The sequence below is a fragment of the Tyto alba genome, unplaced genomic scaffold (genome assembly GCF_018691265.1).
Source record: "Tyto alba isolate M040663 unplaced genomic scaffold, T.alba_DEE_v4.0 Super-Scaffold_30, whole genome shotgun sequence".
Taxonomy (NCBI): domain Eukaryota; kingdom Metazoa; phylum Chordata; class Aves; order Strigiformes; family Tytonidae; genus Tyto; species Tyto alba.
The window spans coordinates 2,248,659-2,274,266 of record NW_024881305.1 but is presented as its reverse complement, the minus strand read 5'-3'; the positions used below and the strand labels follow the sequence as shown (position 1 = coordinate 2,274,266).

General features: G+C 49.1%; 3 protein-coding genes across 4 annotated transcripts; 2 read left to right on the top strand and 1 right to left on the bottom strand.

The window, feature by feature from the left end:
• Positions 1 to 1,946: 1,946 nt before the first annotated feature.
• Positions 1,947 to 6,499, bottom strand: PROK1 (prokineticin 1). The gene is made up of 3 exons (XM_042800073.1): positions 6,428 to 6,499; positions 4,208 to 4,333; positions 1,947 to 2,915 (listed from the first exon to the last, which is right to left on the bottom strand). The coding sequence occupies exons 1-3, from the start codon at positions 6,497 to 6,499 to the stop codon at positions 2,796 to 2,798; spliced, it is 318 nt and encodes a 105-aa protein (XP_042656007.1). The 3' UTR covers positions 1,947 to 2,795.
• Positions 6,500 to 9,286: 2,787 nt separating this feature from the next.
• Positions 9,287 to 11,137, top strand: LAMTOR5 (late endosomal/lysosomal adaptor, MAPK and MTOR activator 5). Of its 2 annotated transcripts, none has more exons than XM_042800027.1 (4): positions 9,287 to 9,324; positions 9,586 to 9,647; positions 10,137 to 10,254; positions 10,769 to 11,137. In XM_042800027.1, the coding sequence occupies exons 2-4, from the start codon at positions 9,587 to 9,589 to the stop codon at positions 10,827 to 10,829; spliced, it is 240 nt and encodes a 79-aa protein (XP_042655961.1). In that variant the 5' UTR covers positions 9,287 to 9,324; position 9,586; the 3' UTR covers positions 10,830 to 11,137. The 2 variants fall into 2 exon arrangements, with proteins under 2 accessions (XP_042655961.1, XP_042655960.1); XM_042800026.1 differs by having other exon boundaries at positions 9,315 to 9,398.
• A 1,390-nt stretch (positions 11,138 to 12,527) lies between these two features.
• Positions 12,528 to 24,107, top strand: SLC16A4 (solute carrier family 16 member 4). Its single transcript, XM_032988938.2, is given in 10 exon segments — positions 12,528 to 12,960; positions 13,473 to 13,579; positions 14,719 to 14,851; positions 15,400 to 15,543; positions 16,025 to 16,186; positions 16,715 to 17,263; positions 18,576 to 18,787; positions 19,538 to 19,631; positions 23,755 to 23,894; positions 23,896 to 24,107. Coding segments are annotated over 10 exon segments (1,596 nt in total). The 5' UTR covers positions 12,528 to 12,944; the 3' UTR covers positions 23,935 to 24,107.
• The last annotated feature ends 1,501 nt before the right edge of the window (positions 24,108 to 25,608 follow it).

Sequence of the window (25,608 nt, the reverse complement as noted above, 5' to 3'; positions counted from 1 at the left end):
GGAAGGTTGCTGTGGGCAGAGCCACTCCATCCCCGCGCTGCCGGGACGGTCCCCTCTGCGGCAGGGGGAGCGTGGGTTTCTGCAATGGGGCTGGCTCTTGTAATGGAGTAAAGCAGGAATAATTAATAATGATTTTTTCAGCAGAGGGAAGGGAAGCAGCTGCAACTGTCTGGTTGATTGGTGCAGGAGCAGGAAGGGGCTGGGGTTGGGCTATGGAGGCCAAAAAGGCAGCGAGGCGCATCCCAGTTGGGTCTCAGACATTGAGTTCAAAGTTCAAAGGAAGAAGTGCAGAAACCTGCTGGGACCAAAAACCTCACTCCAAGCTAAAAAAACAATATACATAGATTTTAAATAATAATAAAAATAATAAATTAATATAAATATAAAAGAACTAATATATAATAATACACAATAAAGGTATAATAATAATATTACTGTTATATTAGTATAGTGTATATTGTATATTAGATATATATATAGTGTGTGGTATAGCAATAAATAATAAAAATAAATATAAATTTTATATTATTATATATATATAATATAAATATATAAAGGTCACAAAGTCCAGTCTTAACCCTGTCAGTAGCTAAGCAGCTTCCCAAAGGCTGCTGCATCTGTTGGAGATGGGGGAACTGCAAGTTGCTGTAGAGAGAAATGTGGGGTGGGAGCGATAATTTATACCCGGTGCAAAAGTGGGGCTGTTTGATGTGTGTTTTAGAGGAGGGAATTGCACGCTGCTGGTTGGCAACCATACCACGCAGTTATTTCAGGTGTTGACTGTCCAGACCCGGGAGCATCACTGGGATGTGGCGCCGGGTTTGGGCCACCTCAGCCGGGTCCTGGCCAGGTCCCAGCCCGTGCTGGCTCGTGCAGCCGGGCACGGCTCACCCTGGAGCCAGAACATTAAACAGCGAGTGGGGAAATGCACGTGTAGGAGGACGAGAGGGGCACTTGGCACCGCGCCGTTGGGGGGAGAAGCAGCTCATGAGGACGCAAACAGCCCCCCCCCCCCATGCTCCTGATTACGAGGTTGTGTTGACTTTTCCCCCTGTCCCCATGGGAGGACGTGCAGCTTTTGCTTTGTTGATTGTGCTTTTCCCCCTGCATGGAGGTTTCCACCTCTACGGGGAAAAAAAAAAAAAAAAAAAAAAAAAAGGATTTGCTGGGTTTTGCTCCCCTAAATGCACTTTGAAAGCAGCTTAAAAGTGGTTTTTTTTTTCTGCTAAACTGCAGGTAAAACTATGCAAGGACACATCCCTGGCAAGAGCTTTCACTCAGCATCAAACACCAAATGTCAATTATTTCACCCGCCACGATAACACAGTGTCTGCCACAAGCATACATTTGGTGTTTTTAGAAAGAGAAACAGTTGCTGCTATAGCACCAAAACTCCCCAAACCCCACGAAAACACACCAAAACTCCCCAAACAGGGAGGGCCCAGAGCACAGGAAAGGGCCAGGGCTCCCAGCACCGAGCCCCAGGGGCTTTCCAGGAGCAGCTCGAAAATAAGCTTTGTGTTTAAGCACTGCTTCTGCTTGAAAGGAAACCAATCAGGGTGGGTGGGTTGCTGTAAATGCTGATTATTCTTTTTTATTACTTTTCTTTATTTGTTTTTATTTATTATTGCCAGGGGTTGCTGTAGGAAGCAGAAGGGAAGCTCAAGTGATACATGAATCTTCCACAATATGTTTTTAAGAGGGGAATTGAAAGCACATGTCTGAGATAAATTTTAGCGCATTTAATTCACTTCAACATCCCATTCTCCTCTCAAATTTGACTGACATAAAGAGAGGCTCCCAAACCTCATACGGGGCCTGAACCTCAGGCAGATGCTGAGGCTGAAAAACATTTTCCTACATCCCAAAACCCCACATCCAACACGTCACGACTCCAGCCAGATCTGCTTCAGCCTCTGCCAAACGCATTGCATGGCCTGAACTTTGGGGAAACCACTTCCTTAATCCCCCACAGCTACTGGATATCGATTTCTTTTAATTGCCAGCTAGATTAGACTGTCCATCACCAGCTTGAAGAGCAGCTTCCAGGAAAAAACAGGCTGATAAAACACAATCGGGCACTGTCACAATGGGAATTAATCATTACAGAAATGGTTTATCCAGTAGGAATTGCAGGGAAACTGCTCAGACTTCTCACAAAAGGAAGTTTCTGCCCCTCTGATTTTTGTTTTTCCTAGTGCATGACTGAAAAGTGTAAAAATAATTAAAGTCAGGACTCCACCACCATCTTCACCACAGGGCTCAGGCCTGCAGACTCTTTGGCAGATGAAATGATGCTGCTCAGCTTCACATCCCAAATTTTATGATGTGCCAAGATAAACACCATGGGAGGAAGCTCTTGGGTGCTGGGTGCTCAGTATCTACTTTCACTCTTCCCAAATTGCATCACCCTTGATTCTGACTGTATAAAATAAAGGAGGGAGGTGAACGCTAGCTGACAGCATCCATTACATGCAGACAACATCTTGTGGAAGGGATTTATGAGCCCACAGGCATTTGCCACACACACTGTCCTTCGATCCACTCCTCTGCAGTGGATGTTGGAGTCGGGTCCTGCTCCGCACTGGGACAGAACTTTGCTAAGCCACATGTTGGTGCAGCTTGGCCTAACTGTGCCTCAGTTTCCCCATATAACATATAGCTTATAACAACACTGTCTACCTTGGAAAAGCTCTTTTAAGGCTGCCCTGGTGCTATGTGGGCACCCAGCAGCCACGGGAGAGGGCAAGAAATGGGTTCTGGGGGCTTACGGATGGAAAACAGGGAGCATAATCCTAAAAATCAATGTTCTTGAAGTTGATGGAGCAGCGGTAGCGGCCGTTCAGGAACCTGGAGCATATGAGGTTGGGCAAACACGGGCAGGTGTGGTGCTGGCGCTTCCCGAAGAAAGGGACCTGTGGAGAGACACAGGAGAAATGCAGGAGAGATGTGGGCATCAGGGCTTTGCTGCAACCAAAAAATTATCAAATGGGATCAAAGGCCTGAGAAAATCTCTGGGCCTTCTCGGAGGTTTAATAGGGGTATGCCTGAAATTAATTTTTGATCTGTCTGAAGCCCTTCGCTCCTTCCGTGTGCGAGCAGAAGGCACAGCATCGTTAAATCTTGCCCCCACCATGCAAAATCAATATGAGAGCACGGAGTGGGCTGCTCCCCCCGGGGCCGGGACGCTGCTGCTAAATCCTCGCGGAGGAGGGACGGCAGCAGCGTTGCGCTTTGGGCTAATCTCAGCGCGCTGGGGTTTCTTATCAGACAGAAATCACGGCGCTGGGCAGCTCTGCAGCATTAACTCGGCTTCTCCTCGCTTGGCAGAGCATTTATGGCTCAATTTGGAGCAGCACGGTGTGCACTTTTCTAATAAATGAGTGGGCCAGGCGGCTCGGTCCCAGCTCCGAGTTGACAGCCGCAGCACCCATGGGGCATGCCGAGGTTTTAGGGTGGCGCGGACAGGCACGGAGTTGTTCAAAATACTTTAGAGGCTGAAAAACATTTTCCTACATCCCAAAACCCCACATCCAACACGTCACGACTCCAGCCAGATCTGCTTCAGCCTCTGCCAAACACATTGCATGGCCTGAACTTTGGGGAAACCACTTCCTTAATCCCCCACAGCTACTGGATATCGATTTCTTTTAATTGCCAGCTAGATTAGACTGTCCATCACCAGCTTGAAGAGCTGCTTCCAGGAAAAAACAGGCTGATAAAACACAATCGAGCACTGTCACAATGGGAATTAATCATTACAGAAATGGTTTATCCAGTAGGAATTGCAGGGAAACTGCTCAGACTTCTCACAAAAAGAAGTTTCTGCCCCTCTGATTTTTGTTCTTCCTAGTGCATTACTGAAAAGTGTAAAAATAATAACCAGCTGCACCACACCAGCTCGGGGACCACCATGATGGAGCCCAGAGCCTCCTCCCGAATCATAGTCATAGAATCATCGTTGGAAGGGACCTCAAGAATCGTCTGGTCCAACTTTTCTTGGCAAAATCACAGTCTAGACAAGATGACCCTGTCCAGCTGAAGCTTAAAAGTGTCCAAAGTTGGGGACACCCCAGAACCCCCCCCACACCCCTTCTCCATCCTAAGGCATTAATGGAGCTTTTCTCCCACGTGAGGAGCTCGGTGCCCTTTGCCTGGTCCTTGTCCCCCCACCTCCCAGCCCCACCGGGCATCCCCAAGCCGGTACCTTGTGACTGAAGGGGTGGCACTCGTCCCCCTCCTGCCCCAGGGGGGTGCACATCCGCAGCCCCCGCAGCCAGAGGCTGACGGCGCAGCAGGTCCCGCTGCCGCACTGCGGGTCCCGCTCGCAGGCCTGGGGAGAGGGATGATGGTGGGTTAGTGTGACTGGTCGGGAAAGCATCGCTACCCCTCCTCTGGGGGGGGCCAGTGGAGAAATCAGCCCACGCCAAGCTGCTGGGTGTAACCCCTTAATGGGGATTTAAGGGAAAGGGGATTGTTGTTCTTGGCTCTCCCGTTTTGGGTTAAGCTGGGGAGGTTTTGGGGCAGGGCGCGGGTTGGATGAGGGGCGCTGGGGTTTGCAGGGTGAAAGGGGAAATCCCTCGTGCACACCGTGATGGAAAAGTGCACGCCAGAGGAAAAGTTTACAGGTGCCCAACTTAAAAACAGCATCGGTGCTAAGTCAGAGCAGCAGCATCAGGGAAGAAACTCACTGTCCGGATCCTCCTGCCTGCACACACCTCGCCAGTCTGAGCCTATAAAACCCAATAAATAATGCAAAGGCCCAGTGCTTTTATTATTATTATTATTGTTAGGAGGGAGCAGAGTAACTCCAACAACTCAGCTTCTCCCACCCAAGGCAGATGGAAAATGGAAAATGGTCTCCTCTCCCCCCCCAGGACTGGGGAACTGAGGCTCAGATGCAAATGCTGCACCAGCTCACCACAACACATGGAAATTGAGAGGAGGTGGATGGAGGCACCTCAATCACCAAGCAGGTCCCATTTTGCCCCCCAGGCTGTGTTGGCCATCACTTGAGCAGCTCATTGCACCCCAGATTTTCTGAAAACTGACCTGTTTTCCTGACGTCAGGTTGGCAGCACAACAAGAACTGATGGGGCTCACCCAATCCCCTCCCTGGGATCACCCCCTCCTTGGGGCACCTCTCTCCCAGGAGGTCCCAGCTACAAGCCCATCGCTTGTAGAGATGAAGAGGTGTGGAAATTTAAACTGGGGAAAAAAACATGAAGGCAGTGGATAGAGCGAAATTTTGGGGTGCAGCTCTCTCACAGGGGGGCAATAAGGGGATTTTGCAGAGTCTTCCCTTTCCTGAAGGGAGCCTGATTCTCTTCAAGAATCCAAAGCACCTTGTAACATCCAAATACTGTTAAAAATCAGATCTCAGCAATGATGGACCCTCACCTGCAAACTCGGGGTCAGGGGGCTGGTGAGGAGGTGCAGGCAACCAGGGAGCTGCACATCCAACCTCTTTTCTCTGATTATTCAGAATGAGCTATTTAAGACCTGGGAATAATTGCAAGAGCTGCTGGGTGTATTTGGCCCTGGATGGAAGAGTCTCCCCCTGACCTGGCTTTGCAGCTTCAGGTGTGTGCAGGGGGCTGGGGAGATCCAGCTGAAAAAAATCACAGGCTGGAAAGGTCTGACTCTAAGGGGTGTCTGGGAAGAGAGGAGCCAAGAGCCAGCTGAAATCAACCACAAAATTCCCCTCAGTTGGGAAAAGACAGGAGGTAGAGAGGCAGTCGGGATGCAAACACGTCATTTTGGTTTTAAACAGACTTTTTCCTGCCAGGGGAAAAAGGAGGAGGTTCAGCCAAGCCCAGCTTTGCTGAAACCAGCATCTGGACTCCTGAAGCATCACAAAAGCCTGGATTCTGTCCCCAAAACTTGCTGTTCCTCTTGCTTTTAGCATCACCCTTGGTCCAGGTCTTGCTCAGCAGCACCAAGCTCTCAGACACGCCGAGCGCCAAAAGCCCATTAATGCAGCAAGGTAAGCATCATACCTCTCCTTTGCATCCCAGCATTTCCCCCCTCTTTGAATAATTTCTTTTCATTTGGAAGGGAAAAAGACAATCTGGGGTGCTCGTGCCCTTGTCCCGGTTGGGAACAAGCTCTGGGGGATGCCCATAAAGATATATTATTTTTTCCCTGATGGAAAACTTCCTAAAATCCCTGTGTGCTGTGTCTGACGTGGTGCTGAGAAGAGAAGCAGAAAGAGCAGCTCACCGGAGTGACTTTACACTCATGTGTGCTGGGGCTGGCTGTGGGAACAGCATCCACACGTTGGAAAAACAAGCAATAAATTGGGAAAAGAAAACCCAAAGCAAACAGCAAAAGGCACCGATTCTTGACTTATTTCCCAAAATAATTAAAAAAAAGCCCAAAACACAACATAAAAATCAGCCAGGTGGGGGATGGGACTGGAACTTACCCCAGTGATGACGGCGCAGGGGCAGGAGGTGATGAGCAGAAGCAAGCAGAGGGTTTGCAGGAGTGGGCCCATGGTGCCAGGGCAGGAGCTGTCTCCCCGAGGTCTGCAGCAGCCCTGCGCCTCCCACCCTATATAACCCTTCTAGCTCCGCCACCATGGGCTTTTTTTTTCCCCCCTGATGATCTCAGAATAAACAGATGAGGCCTGAATCTCTAATGGTATAAACAAAATATTAATAAAACCACCGAGCAAGGGAAAAAAAACCCCACCTCTCCCACCCGCACTCACAACCCAAGGTTATTTTTCAGCTAAGCCAACACAGCTGGATTTTCCAAGTACACCTCTATATCCATATTCATCCTTGATGGATGTATTTAAGAACTGAATTAAGAATTTGTGATTATTTAGCTAAAAGAAAACATAAGAATAAAGTTGGCCTGCTACTTCATGAGATCACAGTGCTTAATAATGTGGCTCTGTAACAAATATCTTGTAGAAATAGAGACTCAGCTGCATTTATTTGTGAAAATAACAGAAGGCAGATAGGGAATAATATCTTTTTCAGTAATGAGGGTGTGTTTGAATCTGAATATAACGTGTCATCATGCTGATTTATGATTTGAAGTATATCCCCATACCTCAAACTGCATTTGGTGCATCTCCTGGGAGCACAAGGGAATAAGACCAGGGAATTGCTAAAGTGGCTAAAAAGGCAGGAAAAGCTGGAATTATCAGTTTCTTTTTTTAATTTGTACATCCTGGGAGGATGCAAGAGACAACATCCTAACGTGCTCAGGGATGGGGGGGCCTCAACAAAACACCCACCAGCCCCCAGAGTCGTGTCCATCAGGTGAGAGAGGAACAAGAAATCTCTGCAGCCTCTGCGGTGTGATGCCCCTGCAGAGCTGGGGCCATTCGTCAGCCGCCACCTCATCCCATGCAGCCCCTTTGGGAGTCCAGCAATAAAAAAAAAAATTAAAATAATTAAAAATGTAAACACCCTTCCATAGCCAATGCATGGTCCTGGACTCCCACAGTCCAACCTGGATTTGTCCTGGACTCCCCAGACCAAGCTCCCAGTGCCTGCAGCCGTGCTGGCTGGGGCCACACAAGCAGAGACTGTGGCTAACACCCTTTGATCAACAAGAGCAGGAAATAAAACTCCATTTTCGCCCAAAAGTAAAGCTGGGTCTGCAATTCTGACCCAGCAAGCGGAATTTTTTCAGCCCTGGATTGCTAGGTACCATCCCCATGGTATCAGGGCTCCTCACCAGCATTATTTATTCCCTTCTGACTCTTCCCACTGAGGAATAAACATCCTTGAGCCCGATTTTGGGGCTGCTCCCTATCAGATCTGGTCCATGGGGGCAAATTAGGGACCAGGAGCAGACGAGGAGCTCAGCCCCAGGAGAGAAACATGGCCCGAGGTTATGGGCTGCAACTTAAAATATGGGTTTGATTGGAGACACGTGGTTTAATCAGGATTTTCTGTTGAATTTCTTTTGTAGAAGATCAGTCCAGTGCTAAATCATCTATTTAATTAGTTAAAAATAGCCCCGGCATTTCCCTGCCCGGAGACCAGCACTTCTTTTGATGTGGCAGCTGTTCTACTGCTTCACTAAAGTCTCCTCCACCTGGGCTTGAATTAATTAATCTCCACTCTCCCCAAAATTCCTCCTTCCAGAAATCCTGCAGCCGGGAATGGCTCAGGAGCAGTCGCTTTGGGGAGGTATCCTTGCAAATGTACCAACAGCACAGGGAAGATGCAGCTCCCCACCTCTGTAGGGCATATTTGTATTTTTGTCCTGCATTACTTCCTAGAAGGTGGGGGAAAAACAAACGAACAAACAAACATACAAAAAAAAGGCAATATAAGTCTGAGCCATTCAGTGGGGTGGGATGCAGAGGGGAGCCCCTGGGCAGTTGGGATTGGGGCTCTCACTGCTGCCCGAGAGAGCTCTCAGCTTGACCAAGGAGAAAGAAAAATAAAATATAAAATAAAAAACACTGCCACGCTTCACCTCCCCCATCAATAACATTTTAATTTTCTGACCTGACAAGCTAAGATCTATTGCCAGACACAGTCAGGAATGGCTTCAGCCAGCACCTTATTAGTGTCACCAAGCTTTGCGATGCACCCACCATAAATTAACTCCTACTCTCTGCTGGCGGCGGGGCTCATTTTTTGATTTTTTTTTTTTTTTTTGAGGGGGGGGGTGGGGGAGCTCCTTGCAGGAAAACTGGGCTGAGCATCGCTTTTAACATCTCTCTGACCCACGAGAAGGGGAGGGGGGTTCCGACCAACCCCCGCCACCATAGGCACCAGTCCAGTGTGGCCCTTTTTCGGTGTAAATGCGGGGCTCCAGCCCGTGTCCCCGCATCCCCCCGCCCGTGGTCCGGCTGCCAGAGGATGCTCCGGCCGGGGAGGCCGTGCAGGGCCACCGCCACCAAACCACCGCCCCCATTTCATTTTGCCGCGTGAACCCCGAGCGGTGCGGCACGGAGGGAGGGAAACACGAAGCAACCACGCTCAGGGATATCAAGGCGGAGAAAAGGGAGGGTAAAAAAAAAAAACGCGAACTGTGCTACAAAGAGGGCGGCTGTGGGGGGCAAGGGGGTGTGGGGCCTGGATTTGCAGCAACACCCCCCCGCCCCCCCCCCAAAAAAAATAATTAGGCCGCGGCACAGGCGTGAGGGGCTGCTTCATTGCACGGAGCCCCGGGAGGCTGCCGAGGGGGGAGGGCGCGGGCAGGAGGGGTGGGAGCAATTCGGGGTGGCCCCCGGGGTCACCCTGCGTGGGGCTGGGCGGGCGCCTTCCCGCGGGCCAGGCCTTTTGGCCCCGCGGCGCCGCCGTCTGAGCACGTCACGTGGGCGACGCCGCTGCCAGGAGCGGCCGGGTAAGGGCGGAAGTGGAGGGGTTGGGGGGGGGCAGCGGAATGGAGGGGACGCTGGAGCAGCACCTGGAGGACACGTACGGGCTGGGGAGGGGGGGGGGGGGGGACACGGGGGACAGGGGCAGGGCTGGCCGTGCCCCAGCGGGGCCGCGGGGTGGGGGTGAGGGGGGAGTTGGGCCTAGTCCGGCCCGAGGCCCCGGGCTTGCGTGCGGGGCCGCCCCGGCGCTGACCGCCGCTGTCTCCCCCCCCCCCCCCTCCCCGCAGCATGAAGAGCCCGGCCGTGGTGGGCGTCCTCTGCACCGACTCGCAGGGGCTCAACCTGGGCTGTAAGTAACCGAACACGCCGCCGGGGCCGGGGGGGTACCGGGGCCTCCCCCACTGGAGCGGAGAGCCCTGGCAGGGTGGGCGCTCGGTCCCACGAAGGATTCCCGGGGGTTGGGGGGGCACTGGGACCTGGCCTACTGGAGCCCTCCCCGTTTGGGGGGTACCAGGTCTTGTCCTGCATGAGCCACCACCCTTTGAGGACGGCTGGCCCTGCTCCATCGTAGCCTTCCTCCCACCTTTGGGTGTCCCCAAGGGACCCCCCCAGCACCCACCCACCCGCGCCGTGGTACTCAGCTTCCCTGCACGCACTGGAGGAAACCGGAGCTAGCTCTTCCTGTCACATAAAATTCTGGCTTTTTGGTGGTTTGAGGGCAACAGTCTGGGGAGATGCTGCTCGCGGGAGAGGGAAATGGGCCCGGTGGGGGGGCTGCGTCACGTGCAGCGCTGGCGTGGCCCGCGTGGCTTTAGCCAACATCTCCCCCCTCTCGCAGGCCGAGGAACCCTCTCGGATGAGCACGCCGGAGTCATCTCCGTCCTTGCCCAGCAGGCAGCCAAGCTCACCTCCGACCCGACCGATACGCCCGTGGTGTGCCTGGAGTCGGACAGCGGGTGAGGTTCCAGCCCCGCGGCTGCCACTTTTTACCCCCTCTGCCTTTCCCCCAGCCCTGGGGCCCACCCCAGAGCCAGATCCCTAGAGCAGCTCTCCTCCTTTGAACTAAACTGGCAGATGTGGAGGAAGCCCCATCTCTGAAGCTGTGGGGAGAAGGCAGTCACTGCCATAGGCTTGTGAATTCATTAGATTAATGGGAGCTCAAGAAGCAGGAACTGCAAAAGCAGTAGGAAACCTTTCAGGGGGCGGCAGTTACTGCAGCTCTGTATTTCATCTATACTTGGTCTCCCCACGGATAACAAAGCCCAGGCTGTAGCCACAGTGTAGTAGGCAAAGACTTCTCCAAGATTCTTCATGGGAGTGGGCAGAAGAGATGCAGCGACCGCCAGGTCTAGCACAGAGCTGGGGGTTGCTGCAGCCACTGAACTATACCCCTGTTGGGGTTCCCACCCCTGTCAGCTCCTCCTCATCTCAGCTGGCTTCTCAACTGCCTCAGCACTTTTCTTGTTCTAGGAATATCATGATCCAGAAGCACGATAGCATCACTGTAGCAGTGCACAAGCTGGCATCCTGACCCCCGGGAACCTGTGCAACGCTCCACTCCCAGCTCTGGCCCAGCTCCTCCTCACTGGACAACCACTCTCCTCTGCTGCTCCAGTGCAGAACGTGCTTGTAGTACCAAACCTGAGCTGAAGGCTCTCCCTCTCCACTTAACAGCTCCTGTGCAGCTATCAGGGTCTCCAACTCACATTTTAGCACTTGTACTGCTGAGGATGAAATGTGGGTCACTCACCAAGCTTGTGTAATGATCAGATACTACAAGGTGTATGTGTGTACGTGGCCTTATTTGTTGGAGGAATCAATAAATGACCTGCAAAAACACGGCTTTGCTTCTCTTTGCTCTGGCTGTGAAAACTCTACCCGCTGCTTTGCCTCATTTCCAAAGCCAAGCGAGGCAACTTCTCCCAATCCCTTCTTCCTTAGTGTTTCTGTAGAGAAGAGGAATAGTGCATGAGGACTTGAATTAGCGGAGGCACCTCCAGTAGAAAATGTCCAAATGCTTTCCAAGGAATTTCTCCAAGGAGATGTTTAGCCTCCTCTAGTTAAACGTTCTGTGTGAGAGTTACTTGCTTACTCTGTCTTGAAGTTCAAACCTGTGTGTGCTGGCCCTGGCACCTGTGTGAACTGTAGATGGATATTGACAACATCCTCACAAATTCAAGCCTCTCTCCCTCTTACAGATTCAGACAGTTGAATCCTGCACAAAAGCTTTCCCCTTGCAAAACTGTTACACTCAAATGCTTCCTATGTGTAAAGGAGTAAAAAGGAGCTGGCCTGCAGCTGTCCTCATGCATGAAACGGAAGGGAAGCTTCAAAGCCAAGCATGAGCTGAAAAACTGGGCTAGGTCAGAGATAAAACAACATGCATGCTGCTTTGACTTTAGTACTGGGAGCGGCCCCATTTATCAGCGGTGCTCACAGTCCTGCAGTCGTTGCTGTGTATGAAATGGGCAGGTAGGAGCAGCCTGCCCGGGGTGCTGGGCTCCGTGCTCCTGAAGTCGGTTAATTCTGAGTAACAACCCGGCCGCAGCAGCCGGGGGTGGTGTTTCTGGGCCACTCTTGAAGTGTCCCTCTTCTCCCCTCACCCTGACAGCCCAGGGAGCCGGGAGCAGCTCAAGCCAGAGCGGTTCTACCCAGACACCCGACAGCTCCAAGTGCAGGTGCCGCACCAGACGCTGCTGCCAGCACCCCCTGGCTCCCTGCCTGCCAAGCCCACCTGTCCTTCAAGCCCTTAAACCATACTCACTGCAAAAAACATTCCACTTAAATAAAGGCTTAATGCACTCATTGGGAGTCCTGCTATAGGGAAAGCTCCTCCATAGGTCCCGATACATCCCGGGCTCCCCCAGTAAGATGGATCATTGCCTTCTCTGCCAAGGGAGGGGAGCAGAGATCACTATCACAATCCTACAATTTTATCTGACCTCAGGAACACCGATTGGGGTGACAGGTCAGCTGAAACGGGGGGAGGAAGCGTGAGGGCTGTATTTACCCGGGAGTTTGTGCATATTTACAATAGAGGCACGGAGCCAACTCAAATCTCGCTCAACTTCCAGCTCCGCTCGAGGGCTGCGGCAGCACAGCTGCTCCGCTCCAGCTGCCGACCACCTTAACTGGAAAAGCTAAAGCTTCCCAGACGATCCCCTCCTCAGTGACGCAGTTTCCCGGGCCAAGGGCTGCTCGGCAGAGGCAGGACAGGCAGGGACAGGGCTCTGCTCCCCCGCGGCTGCCAGCAGCCCCAGGCTTGGCTTCAGTCCCCCATTGCCACCTACCGCCTTGCTCAGTGTCTGGCAAGACCCAGGGCTTTGCCTGGAGCTATAACTCTTGCAGGCTTCCCCTCCTCCTTCCTCCCAACAGGATTTCTGCTCCGAAAGCCCCGGGTTTCCTGCTCCCAGCTGGGGAAGGGGAGGGACTCCTGGCCTTGGGGCCCCACAAGCCAGGCTCTGCCTCCGGGGAGGAGGAGGACGACGGGCTCCATGTCCCACTTCAGGGCTCATCATCCTCACTGGAGGCGAATGAAGGACGAGGTTTTGGGGTGCCAAGTCAGGAAGGGGGGGATTTAGTCTCTGGAGCAAATGAAGAGACAATTCCTCTTTGCAATCGACTGTTTCAGGGAGGATTTTCCAGCATGCAGCAGCAAGGCGGTAAGGAAAAGTTTCAGGTTCATCGGCCCCGACTGCTGTAGGGTCCAGCTGCTCCCCCAGGCAGGATCCTGCCAGAGGCACAGGACAGGCGAGGATGGAAGGGAGATACGCAGAGATGGGGTAGGGAGAGCTTAAAGATGGATATAGACAGTGAACCCCCAACTGCTGGCACAAACCACTCAAACAATCCACTCTAAAGCAGCAGTGTAGTGCTTGTCACTTAAAATCCCTTAAAGCTTATATGATTACACTCATTTGGTGGGAAAGAACAAGAATATTAAACTGTTTTCAGGCAGTAATAATGTGCAACTTAAGATCTGTTGGCAAAAAGCTTGGTAAAAGCTTCACCCACCCTCAAACGCTTTTGCAAACTGAATGCAGAATAGTAGTGCCTACCTCATTAACAGCCAAGGACTTGAGGGTTCAAAGACTGCTGATTCCTTTGGGGGAATAGTTTTTGAATTGAAACAGCAATGGCTCACGGTGTTAAGTCCTGAAATTCTCATTTCCAGGGGAAAGAAAGGAGGAAAAGACGGAGGCTCTGGCAGCTGGGAAGAGCCCAGGCACCGAAGCTGCGGACAGAGGGTGGGCATGGGGAGTGGTGTTTCACTTCTTCCTGGTAAGCTGGGAACAAATTCAACTAAACCCTCCTGCACCTGGGGCAGATAGAAAGTCTCAAGTCTCACTCACATGGAGCAGAGGACAGGACAGGCTGATCCCACCCAGCTAAGGGCAAAAAAATCAATCGTGCTTTGCTACACACAGTGCCATCACCTGTGTCACCGCGGGCTGCGCAGACACACACACACCCCTTTCCCTACAAAATGCCACCCGAAAACATCTCTGTGATGTAAATGAGGGTGCCCAAGGGCCAAAAGGCAGCTTGCAACAATAAGATGACTTTTCCTTACTCACACACACCATCACTGGGGTGTCAAACCCCAAAGGGGTGTCTTGTACCTTCGGTAAGGGCGCGATCCCACCTTGGGGCAGCAGCAGACTGGAGCTGAGATGGGACTGACTGCAGGAGCAGCACAGGGTGCCAGCAGCACACACACACACGCGGTTACTCTCTCCCAGGAGGACCAGGCATCCCGACACCACTTAAAGGCACTAATTCCCAACGCAACAGGCTTTAACACCACACACCATTTTCCCCTGTCAGCGATGAAGACAATGCCATCTCCCAGCCAGGAAACCTGGGAAGTGCAGGAAAGCTTTCCCCACTTCCACTCCTTCCAAAGTAACTCGCTGCCAATCATTAACCACCCGCTACCCAGGAGGAGAGGGGGAGTTAAAATTAAGGACACAAACCGTCCTTTGCCCCCGTGGCAGGGCAAGCCTGGGAAACTGCACTGGCTAATGTCCATCCCTGCTCTGCTCAACACCTCATCAACTCCCAGTGATCACCAGTAATGCAGAGACCCATTTAGATTATTTTTTAGTATTAAAAAATAACTTATAGAGCAAAAAAAACTGTACAAAAGTCAGGCTCTAGTGTTATTTTGTTTCTTTTTTTTGGAAAGCCAGTTTGCACAGTAGGTTTTTTTGAGGGTCCGTTAAGACAAAACTGCAGCGAGGCCACCACCAGTCATCTACCCTGCTGATATTCCCCCCAACACACACACCACCAGTTAATGTGCCCCCAGTTTGGTTTTCCGCAATACAACAAATTATCCACACAAGAAAAGCAGAAGAAAAAGCTTTTCCTCCTGCCCGACCCCTGTGGCACGTCACCTCCATCTGCTTCCAATTCAGGTCAACGTACTCGTGATGGGGATGCTCAAGACCTTTGGGATTTTCTTCGTGGCTTTCCAAGAGGAGGTGGGGGGCTCCTCCGAGCAAGTCAGCTGGATCGGCTCCATCATGTCCTCGCTGCGCTTCTTAGGAGGTGAGCCGGCGTCCGCAGGGATTGGGGCAGCGCTTCAACCTCGAGCCCGTTTGCTCTAAGAGGCACCGAGGACGCTCTGCAGATCCAGTTTCCATCCCAGACTGCTGCAAACCGCACACAGCTGGTACCCCCACGTGTCTTAGCAGGAGCATGGTCCAAGGACGGGGATCGTGTGTGTCACGACACGTCGCTGTAGCAGGTTTATTACATACGTTCAGAGCAAAGCCTCACCCCTAACACCAATATTATTGCCTCTGAGCGAGCCAGCTGCTGACTAATTCATTAGGAAGCGGGCTCAGGACATCTAAAACTTTGGGGTTTGACTCCCCCTGCCCCATCCCCCCAAGCTCCCGGCATACTAGGCAAGGTCTCTTGACTGTTCTCCTGAATATTAACCCACCCCAAATTTCTTGTCACCCCCTCCCAAGGTGGCACATTGGACCACTTCCCGGGGCACCAGATGCAACGACCCCAATACAAGTCCCCAAGCCCTGCAAAGCAGCATTTGCCATCTTCAGCCCAAGACTTCTCCCTCCTTTCCCTTCCAGCCCCGCTCGTGGCCGTGGTCTGCAGGAGGCTGGGCGAGCGGCCGACTTCCATCATCGGGGCCGGCTTGGTCGCAGGGGGCTGCCTGCTCAGCACACAGGCCACCAGCGTCCCCTTCCTCTGCGTCTCCATGGGACTTCTCCTGGGTGAGCAGCCTGCGACTCATAGTCGGGCAGAGATTTTCCTGGGCACAATGAGTAAAAGCGGCTCCTTTAACATTAAACCAGGCAGTTCCTTTAATAGTAAAGCATCCCCAGCTCCTTTCTATGAGATGATGCGTGAAAACCCAAAGCTTCATGCTCAGGAGCATAAAACACCAGTTTCAACATGTTAGTTCCAACTAACTCCGCTTTTTTTCTGGACCCAACATGAACTCTGGCCTTTTAAAATCCCTTACTAAAAATGCACAGCCTCGAAAACCCCAGATACTCAATATCACGCATGAAAATCTTCCCCACTGACTGCAACAGCAGCAGCTCCCCCCACTTTCAGGCCACGAACCCTGCAGAGCACCTCCGCTATGGGGACAACAAGCCTGGGATGGCACAGCCTTGAACCCCTAAAGCTCACGATATGAAGCAGTTGCTTTTTGGGCATGGACATCTCCATTTCTTCCCCTTCCCGCAGGTATGGGGTTCGCCTGCCTTTACCAGGCAGCCGCGGTGATGACAGCCAAGCGCTGCAGGACACGGCTGGCTTTCTCCAACGCCATCGCCCGCTCCGGGATGGGGCTGACGTTTCTAATAGCGCCGTTCACTCAACTTCTCATCGATTTCTATGGCTGGCAAGGTGAGCACATCTCCCGTTTATTCCAATTCAGCAGCACTAAGAGGGCGTTTGAGGGTATCTGGGCAGGATAAGAGGCTCTTCTTAAAAATTAAAATTGGATGCACTGAAGAACAACTCTGCCTCTTCTAGGATAGCTTGGGGACATCTTGTTAATGATCAAGCACTTAATCAGTCATTAAAGTTAAGTCAGAGACAAAACAGAGATCTCCAAAACCAAAACTGAAAATCCCTACTTTTACTGCACTGTTTCAGGCCATCCTGAAGGTCTGTCACACATAATGGACTTCTAACAAGGGAAAGCAAAACAAACTCCCAGATCCCAGAGGTAGCTCTGGATTTGTTGCCTGCATCACAGCAAAAGGGACTTCGAGCTAGAAAAACAGGAATAAAAGCTCCTGTAAGGTACATCCTCCTTATGGCAGAGCTTTCTCCATGTTCAACACAAAGTAAACCCCGTTCTAGAAAGGTAATTTCCTGTTGCTCCTCCCTTCCCACACCAAGAGAAAAGCATCTTCTGTCTCCCCTCAGGTACTCTCCTGATTTTTGGAGGCATCATGTTAAACCTCGTGCCCTCCAGCATGCTGCTGCGACCTGCCAGCACCCAGCCGCCTCAACCGTCCTCTGCTAAAAATCAAGACTGTGGGTCTTTAATGGCAAAGGAGGATTCAGAAACCCTCGATGGCTGCTTAGATGAAACCACTCGTGGGGAAATACAGCGCTGCAGTGCACAGGACCTTCCCACCACGGAGGGGCTCACGATGTCCCATGGCAGAGAAGCCTCTGGTCCAGTAAATACATCTGCTCTGGAAAGGCTCGAGAAACCCCCCAGGGACAGCTGCTCGCCAGAAATAGCCACCGAGGCCAAGAAAAGCTACAAATCCCTTCCACCGACCGAAAAAGAAAGTTCACAGCCTCTCTTCGACTTCTCCCCACTAAAGGACCCCGTCTTCTGGATTTTCACGTGGTCTTTTTTGTTCAGCCACTTGGCCTACTTCGTGCCCATCTTCCACCTGGTAGCAAGAGCCAGGACGCTGGGCATAAGCAGCATGGATGCCTCTTACCTCATTTCAGTGGCTGGTAGGCAAAAGAATCTTTTAAACTCATTTATAATTACAATGATACCAAAATAGGAAAGAAAAGCAACACCATTCTTGCCAAGAAATAGTCCCAAATATGTCCTAGAATAAATCTTCATGGAAGAGGTTTAGCTCACAGCCCTTAACCCCTTTCTGTATATATAGCGTTGCCTTCTGTACATGTACAAAGTCGCTCTCACATGGTGGGTGGTTCTCTCAACCTAAGCTAGATGATCCCCCATCCTCGCCGCACCAAACAAACACAAGTTTCCAATTACATAGGTGCTATCTGTCCTCCTAAAGCCTTCCCACCACGATCCCTGCTTTGCTTAAACCCACAAGCCACAGAAATCCAGAGTCACTCAGCATTCAAAGACCTCCAGTTTGACCCAGGAATGTGTGCAGAGAAAGAAAAATTCAATATTGGGGAAAAAAAAAAAACCCACACATTAACTTGGATCTAGCCATTTGCATTTGGCACATTCACCTCCAAGGAGGGAAGAAACTACCCACAACCCCCCAGAAAACAAGAACATGCCTGATTATAAACAAGGATTAACACTAAAGTTGCATTGGGTTAAGAAAGCAGCTCCAATCTCAGTCATCATAAAATATTTTATTGTACAAAAATAAATTTTACTTCTACACTGATATAGAATATTTAGAAATTATGTATGCTGTCAAGGCATCCAGAAAGAGAGCACAGCAATTAATCTGATATTTTGAATTAAGAGTAGGAGGGACACTGGTCAGCACGATATTAGTAAGCACTCCTCTGATCTTTAGTTCATAAAAATGTATCGAGAAATGTAAAAATCAAGTATCAAAAGTTTGCTGCGCCTTTAAAAAATGCTGGGCTTCTGTCCTTCTTTGCTTCTTTATAAAAATTAAAATCTCATAAGCACATTTCTTCTTAATATTCTGCTTTTTCTCTATCTTGAAGAAGAGATCAAACAGCAAGCTTATCTTTCCTATTTTTACTGAAGGGCATTTCAGAGTTTGCTGCTGAGTGCACAGCCCTTAACTGAATTTTTAAAGACCACTTTGGTGCACCCACAGGCACTTGGCAATAGCAGGCACCAAGGTTAAGGGAAAAAAAAAAAAACCAAACCAAAACAAAACATGAATTTTACAACAGCCTAAAAACACCTTCCTGTAACTTCCTGGCATTTCAGCTCTTTGTGGTCACGTTCTTACAACGAACAGCAAGTGGAATTGAGATGCGTTTCAGAGCAACGCAGTGCAAAATAGCAAAAAAAAAAAAAAAAAAAGTAGTCTTCTTGGAGGCTCCAGTGAACTCTTCTTCCCCCCAGGTGTGACGGAGACAGTCAGCCAACTGCTCTCGGGCTGGGTCGCCGACCAGAACTGGACCAAGAAGTATCACTACCACGTGGCTTACCTTGTCCTCGGCGGCATCACCAACCTGCTCGGTCCCCTGGCCACCACCTTCCCGTTACTCATGACCTACGCCGTGGCCTTCGCTGTTTTCTGCGGTGGGTTCATGGCTCTGGTCCTCCCTGTGCTGGTGAGTAGGATATTTCATTAAAAACAAATGTATTATGCAGCATTTCCAACAGTATTCCAAAATTATCTGAAAAACCTTTCATAAAGCTGAATTACCCTGGGCTGTTGTAGACCTGCATGAGAGGGCTCTCCCCTCCAGCCTTCCCACTCTGAGCCACTGGAGAGCCCCCAATCCCCTCTCCAACTCACTGGTATCCACAGCCCAGATGCAACAGAAGGACGGGGAGTTTATTGCAGATTTTTAATGACCTTGCCCGGCTAATCACCTTCCACATCCTCCTTTCTGAAAGAGGCTGCTCCAGCTCATAGGAAATGAATGGATTCATCCTGGTCCCCACCACACTAATGCTAAGAGAGAGGCTTGTCCATATCTGTCCCAATCCCAGAATTATTTATAACACACACAGACTGATTATGGCAGGATCCAGACAAGGAGGTATCACTGTAATTTGGCATTTCTTTCTGGGAAGGAATTTAGAGTTTAAAACACCTTTCTCAAGGTCTTAGCAGCGTTACTAGTTTCAGGAGATGCCCAAGCAGCTGGAAGGCAGAGAAGCATCTTACATCCCAGTAATTTCCATGCTGGCCTTAAGGAGGCGAGCAGATTCCAGGCTGGATCAGACCTATAGGTGCAAAGTCCTTTCAAAGCTGCAGCTGAAGAGGAAACTCCCCAGAAAAAAAATGAAAAGGTCTTGTGCTTGCGCATTCACATGAACTCGATCAATAGTTATCCACTTTGTTTTACAAACAGGTAGATCTAGTGGGTGTGCAAAAACTCCACAGCTACTTGGGGTTTGCTGCCTTCTTTGCTGGGATAGCAGCCATCAGTGGACCCCCTCTAGCAGGTAACTTATGTTATGTATAATATATACCCACCGCAGACATCCCGTAATGAAACATGCTGCTGGTTCACTCTCCTACCCATACGCATCCAAGGATGGTTTTTCTCTGTCCAGGTGGGGAGAAAAACACCAACCATATTTCAGAAATTTATCTTTACACACAGGCAATATTTTGCTCATGAATTTGCAAAACCCAACTAGCAGTTTGGAAAATAGCTGCACAGATAAAAGGAGGCTAAACCCCACGTGCACATTTTAACCCTGATCACAGCAGAAGAGCAACGACCACATTACCACGGATTTCACTCCCAGCAGAGCATTTTAGCACTGAACTTGGAACAGGGGGACTGGAAGGGAGACAAGGAGAAGAAGGTAAAGCAAGGACAGGCTCAGCAGCAGTCCCACCAAGCAAAGGCACTGAAACATAAGGAGAAGTCTCAGTAATCTCTTGTTTTGAAGAAGATTACACAGCTCAGCCACAAGAGCTCCTGGGCCCAAAGATAAAGAGGATGAAAAGCCTTTCCTCTACTCCCTCTGCCAGAAAACCAAGGCAGTTTTGAGTATCTGGCAGATTTCAAGCGCTTAGAAGTGAGTCTCCAATCTCTGCTTACGAGCAAGGGACTTGTTCTCCTCCAAACATCTTGGCCAGGACAAAGCTTTTCCTTTCCCTGATGACCCTTTAGCCATACCTCATAACTGGAAACAGGACTTGAGCTCTCTCTCGGCCCTCACGATGTAAACAAACTACAAAAAGCTGCAAGGTCAAACACCAGTGTGAACGATATCCCATCACTCACCTAGCAAATGTATCCTGAATAAAACCTGGCGACTTTTTCTTCATTTATTGCTTCCTGCCCTCCGCTATCAGCTGCCCCATGCCTGCAGAGACACTCTGCTCAAAGCTGCCAAGGATTCTGTAGAGATCTGCTCCATGCAGAGTTTTGGCTGTGCTGCGAGCACGTGAAAAAATTGATTTCCCTAATCAATATTTCTAGGTTGGTAAAACTCTGTATATGGATGCAATTTCAAGCAACTAAGGCATTTCATTGACAGCATGCTTTACACTGTCACAATGATACACAGCCTATATTGGACAAGATCTCTTCTGCCGATACAAGATATATGTCCACCAGAAAGCAATCCCTCTACAACCATCGCAGTAAATCCCCCAACACAGTACCATACAGAATGAAGAGAGCTAAATAACTTGGCTATCTCTCATCCATGCATCATACATGCTAAGATAGCAGTTTACACTTTCATCCGCTTCCAATATATTTTCACTAATTGGAAGCCTTTTGCTTTCTGAAAGTGCTAACCACTCACCATGTGACGCTTCTGGATTTCGCAAAGCAAGCAGATTTCCTGCAAAAAGCATTCCACAGAAATCAGTCGTCTTAATACTGGTGAGATAAATAAAAGCCAAATAAAGCCAAGAAGCAAAACTCTTGCTGATCCATCTCACTGTAGGCAGAGAGGGAAACAATTCAGAGTTCAGGATCTAGGTTTGTGATCCAAGAGAAATTCTACAACTTTCTCTTCCAATATAGCTGTATTAAGTGTGAACACTGACTATGACTAAAAGCTACTGATCAAGTGCCCAAAAGCATCTGCTCCTTGCAGAATACAGACCAGGAATCAAATGCTATGTGAGACCCTGGGGTTTAAGTCTCTCTGACATCCCTAAAACCTTGACTTTAGAATTACAATTTTTTAAAACTCAAGTATCGTTATGCAGTGAAACCCAAAGCATAACGAGAACTGCAAAGGTTAAAAATGCTTATTTTGCATACTAGAACAAAGCCTAATCGCAATGCAACGAAAAGGTGACTTACCTGCAAATCTGTTTAACTAAAAGCCCTTAAATCCAGAGGCAGCCGGCCTGACCGAAGGCCCAGGGTGAAAAGTTTGAAAGCTCCTTCATAGCTCCTCAACCGCCAGCACTGCTGGATGCTTCTGCCATGCTGAAAAAAAAACCAAAACAGAACAAGACAGAACAAACATTATTTTGGCAAGCCGCAAGCAAACAAAGGAGAGAAGAGTACATTTTATTTCCTTAAGCAGTACACCATCAGTAACTTGAACTGCAAAAGAAATAAAACAAACCATGTAATCCAAAATTAGAAAACAGATTCCAGCAACCAGCCCATAAACACCAGCCCCAGCAAATTTGGGTGGTGAAAGGGGAGAGGATGGAGTCAGTTGAAAGCTGTGCTGGCACGTGCATTTAAATGCCCTCATCTAAATTTTACCTGCATCTTCACACTAGGTATTGCTACTTAGGGCACCAGGAATAAACAAAACTTCTGATTACAGACCAGCAGCCTGATTTAAACAGCCTGACCACAACCTGCAGCATGAGCATGTGCCATGATGTTTAGTTTGGACCACTTAGGTTCCAGGGATTTAGCGGCATTGCTTACAAAACTGCTGCTTTGCTGAAGTTTGCACAGAGCTTCTAATTTGGCTTTCTGCAGCAGGAATGATTTTTTTTTTTTTCTGGACAGAGAACAGGGGCACAGACACTGTATGTGCTTTAAAATGCTGGGGTGTCATGCAGTGGAAGGTGATCACTGTGCTGCCAGCGAGGAGGCAATGCTGGTCTTTCAGTGCCAAAAAAAACCAGAAAAATTTAAAAATATCCTGAGGAATATTTTAAAAACAATTTAAATAAATCAGAGCTCAACTAGAGCACTCTGTCCTGTACATCTTACAAACAGCTACGTTAGTATCCCTTCTCCTGTCCAAATCCCAGAAACATTCAGATAGCAAAATCAGATGTCACCATTGAGAATAAACTACTCCACAAAAACATCAGGGTCATGGGAGAGCCACACACATCACCAAGTCCAGCACCGCAGGATCCTCCTTTCCGACAGCAAACTCCACCTTCGCCTGCGCCATGGCTCACACGATATCCCTGAGAAAAAAACCCGGGCTGAAACTTCCCCCCGAGAAAAGGCATGAGCCAACAGAAACTGAAACTGGGGTAGAAAAAGGCAGCCTGCAGCCTTTCTTCTGTTTTATAAAACCTCCCTGCAGCCGTGTAAATCTACAGCAAGGAAAGCATTAGCGCCTCTGGTTTATCGCAGATCCCCAAATTTCACCGGCGTTGGTTCCTTCTCTACTCGGAGCCGTGGCACTCGCCGATAACAGCGGCAGCAACACTCCTGCACGGCTGAACCCGGGGTCTCTGGGGACTGTATTATTGCCCTTCCTAACCAGAACTGGTTTTAAGAACACCAGAATTGGGCCAGATCTGCCATTTGTGTAAATCATGCAAGTCCATGGATGTCACCAGAAGAACTGCATTTTATGCCAGCAGTAGGTCTGGCTCATCTGCTAACCCACCTTGGACATCCAACCACCCCATGCCAGATTTCGGAGTATATTAAGGTTTTTATTACATGCAGCAGCAACTCTCAACACTTTGTGTATTTTAGTTTAAAACGGAGGAATTATCCACCTTTAAAATGATTCCCTAGACGTGAGATGATATGCCATAATTAAACAAAACACTTTGAGGTCATTTTAAAAGGTGACCTGCCTCCTCACAGATTCCTGAGTCTTTATGGAATTTATGTTTTCCTTTTAAGTGCTCATAAAGCTACTTTTAAGCAAGTTCACTTCAAGCTCCTGGCCCAGCATCTCTCATATGAGGCAGGTTGCATTAAATTGGGGCTGCTCACAAAAAGGCAAGGCTGGGGAATCCAGAGTTTGCAGCCCAGATGTTGCAAACACCAACACATGCAAGTCATCTCATTAGTCCAGTGGGATCTTCCATCTGCTGCAGCAACTACTTTTGGCCTGCTTATTTAGGCAGGAAAAAAAGAGCCAGGGATTAAATTAAATCAAATTAAAACCCATGTCCACTACAAGGATTGGGAGAAATTAGCTTTGGGAAGAATGACCTGCAAGTTTGCCTGTTATACCAGTGGTGGTATTCTCAACTGCCTACGTAAATGTTGCACAGCAGCAGGCACATTAAGAGTTAAGACAATTTAAAGCAAATATCTGAGGAATTCTTAAATGAGAACACACATCCTTTGCTTCCCGCCCACCTCCCAAAATGATTTTTTCAGTGAGAAAAATCCAACAGCTTTAATAACAATCTTTTCTCCTGCAGGGTGGCTGTATGACTACACCCAGACATATGTCTGCTCTTTCCTCTTTGCTGGAGCCTGTGCTCTCATCTCACCTATTTCCTTCTTCTTTGAGCCTTCAGCCCAGAAATGGAAGCTAAAAAAAGCCACCCTGAACACCGGCCCCAGGCTTGGCTGAAGCCATCCTACAGTGGAAATTTTAAAAGACGGTCTTTGACTGCATCCATGATCAGAAAGCGATCACCAGCACAGACCTTCTGTACCAGGAAATATAAACAGCAGCAAAAATTAAAATACGGATTTTTAGATGACAGATTCACAGTTTGTATATCTAGATATTTTTCCTACACATGTGATTAAAGTCATTTGAGAAATACGCAGTGTAAAGCATTATTTGATGTGAAAAAATAAGGCCCACAGGGCAGAAGGACATGGGCTTCACTTTGACATTGCTCCTGAGCCGCATCTTTCTGCCTCTCGGGTTTAACCCCCTGCGTTCGGTCCGACAGCTCCGTATCGGAGCGGCAGAGCCGCCCCGCGGGAAAGCAACGCTGACTCACCTCTTGGGATGAGGCAGCCAAGGACCCCAAAAGTGCCAAAGCACAGCAGGAGATTTTAGCTCGCTCTATTCAGATATGAATAATTAGCCCCGGGGAGCAAGGACAGAGATGGTACAGAGAGAGAAGGATTAAACTTCCATGAGGAGACGGAGAACAGCCGTGCCACAAAAACCTTTCTCTGCCAGAAGGATGCTGCACTGTGGCCACTCCATTTCCCAGGCACGGTGTTATTTGTCACAGAACAGAGACCTGGAAGCAAAACCAATTCTAATTAAAGCCAGTACCACAATACAGCGAACTTAAAGATTATACCCATCTCACCAACTCCTCTCTCCTCCTCCCCACCCTCCCAATCATCCAGTGATGATCAGCAAACCCACAAAGGCAGCTCCCAGAGCCAGGCAGCAATGCTGAGTCTATATTCAACCACCACCCTACAGATGTAATTTGGATGGGCAAAATGTAACACAGCTGCTTTGACTTTCTTTCCGGTAGTGAGGTTGGAATTTTTTGCATTATCACCAGATATTTGAAATTATTACACATATCTGGGATATCATAAGGGTTTTACATGCAACCATTCCAGCTACTGGCATTATCTTTTCTCTTCCCCCCCCCCCCCCCCCGCTTTTTTAATATTAAACCAACCAGCCAGTTGTTTCTGCTATAGAAATACTGCTTTAAACTGTGAAATGGGTTATTTCAAGCACAAAATTAAGTGGTCTATATTTAATAAAAAACTACAGGACATTAGAGCGGTATTAAGGAGCTAAAACATTGCCATAGGCAAGAAAGTTCCTCAGATAATGGGGAAAATTCAGCAGTTATACAACTACACGATGCTAAAGAAACAAGATGTGCTTAAATGAGGCAAATATTTAGCCTTGAATTTGCAGTAGATGGGAAATATCAGTGCTGCAAAGTGGTTAATTTTTCATATGCTGATTCACAGCTTCTCCTAACTCCTGCAGGAATCTGCAAGCAGCAATCGCTTCAGAAACCGTCCTTTTACATCTTAACCACTGAATCAAACACAGTTCGTGATTCAGGTGTACCAGCTAATACCTGTCTCCATGAGAGGATCTCTAGTGGGTCATCTTCCAAGCAACCAGGTTTTAAGGAAAAGATGACTATTTAAGAAGCGTTTCAGACACTGGGAGTTTAAGAGGGATGACTGGGTACCATGTCATTTGGCTCAAGTCAGTCCTGCACCTGAGACCTTCCGTAGCAGGGATGAAGCTTTCATTTGCAAATTTGAGTTTTTACCTCTTGAAACATTATAGTTCATCACTCTCCTACTGAACAAATTAAAGACTA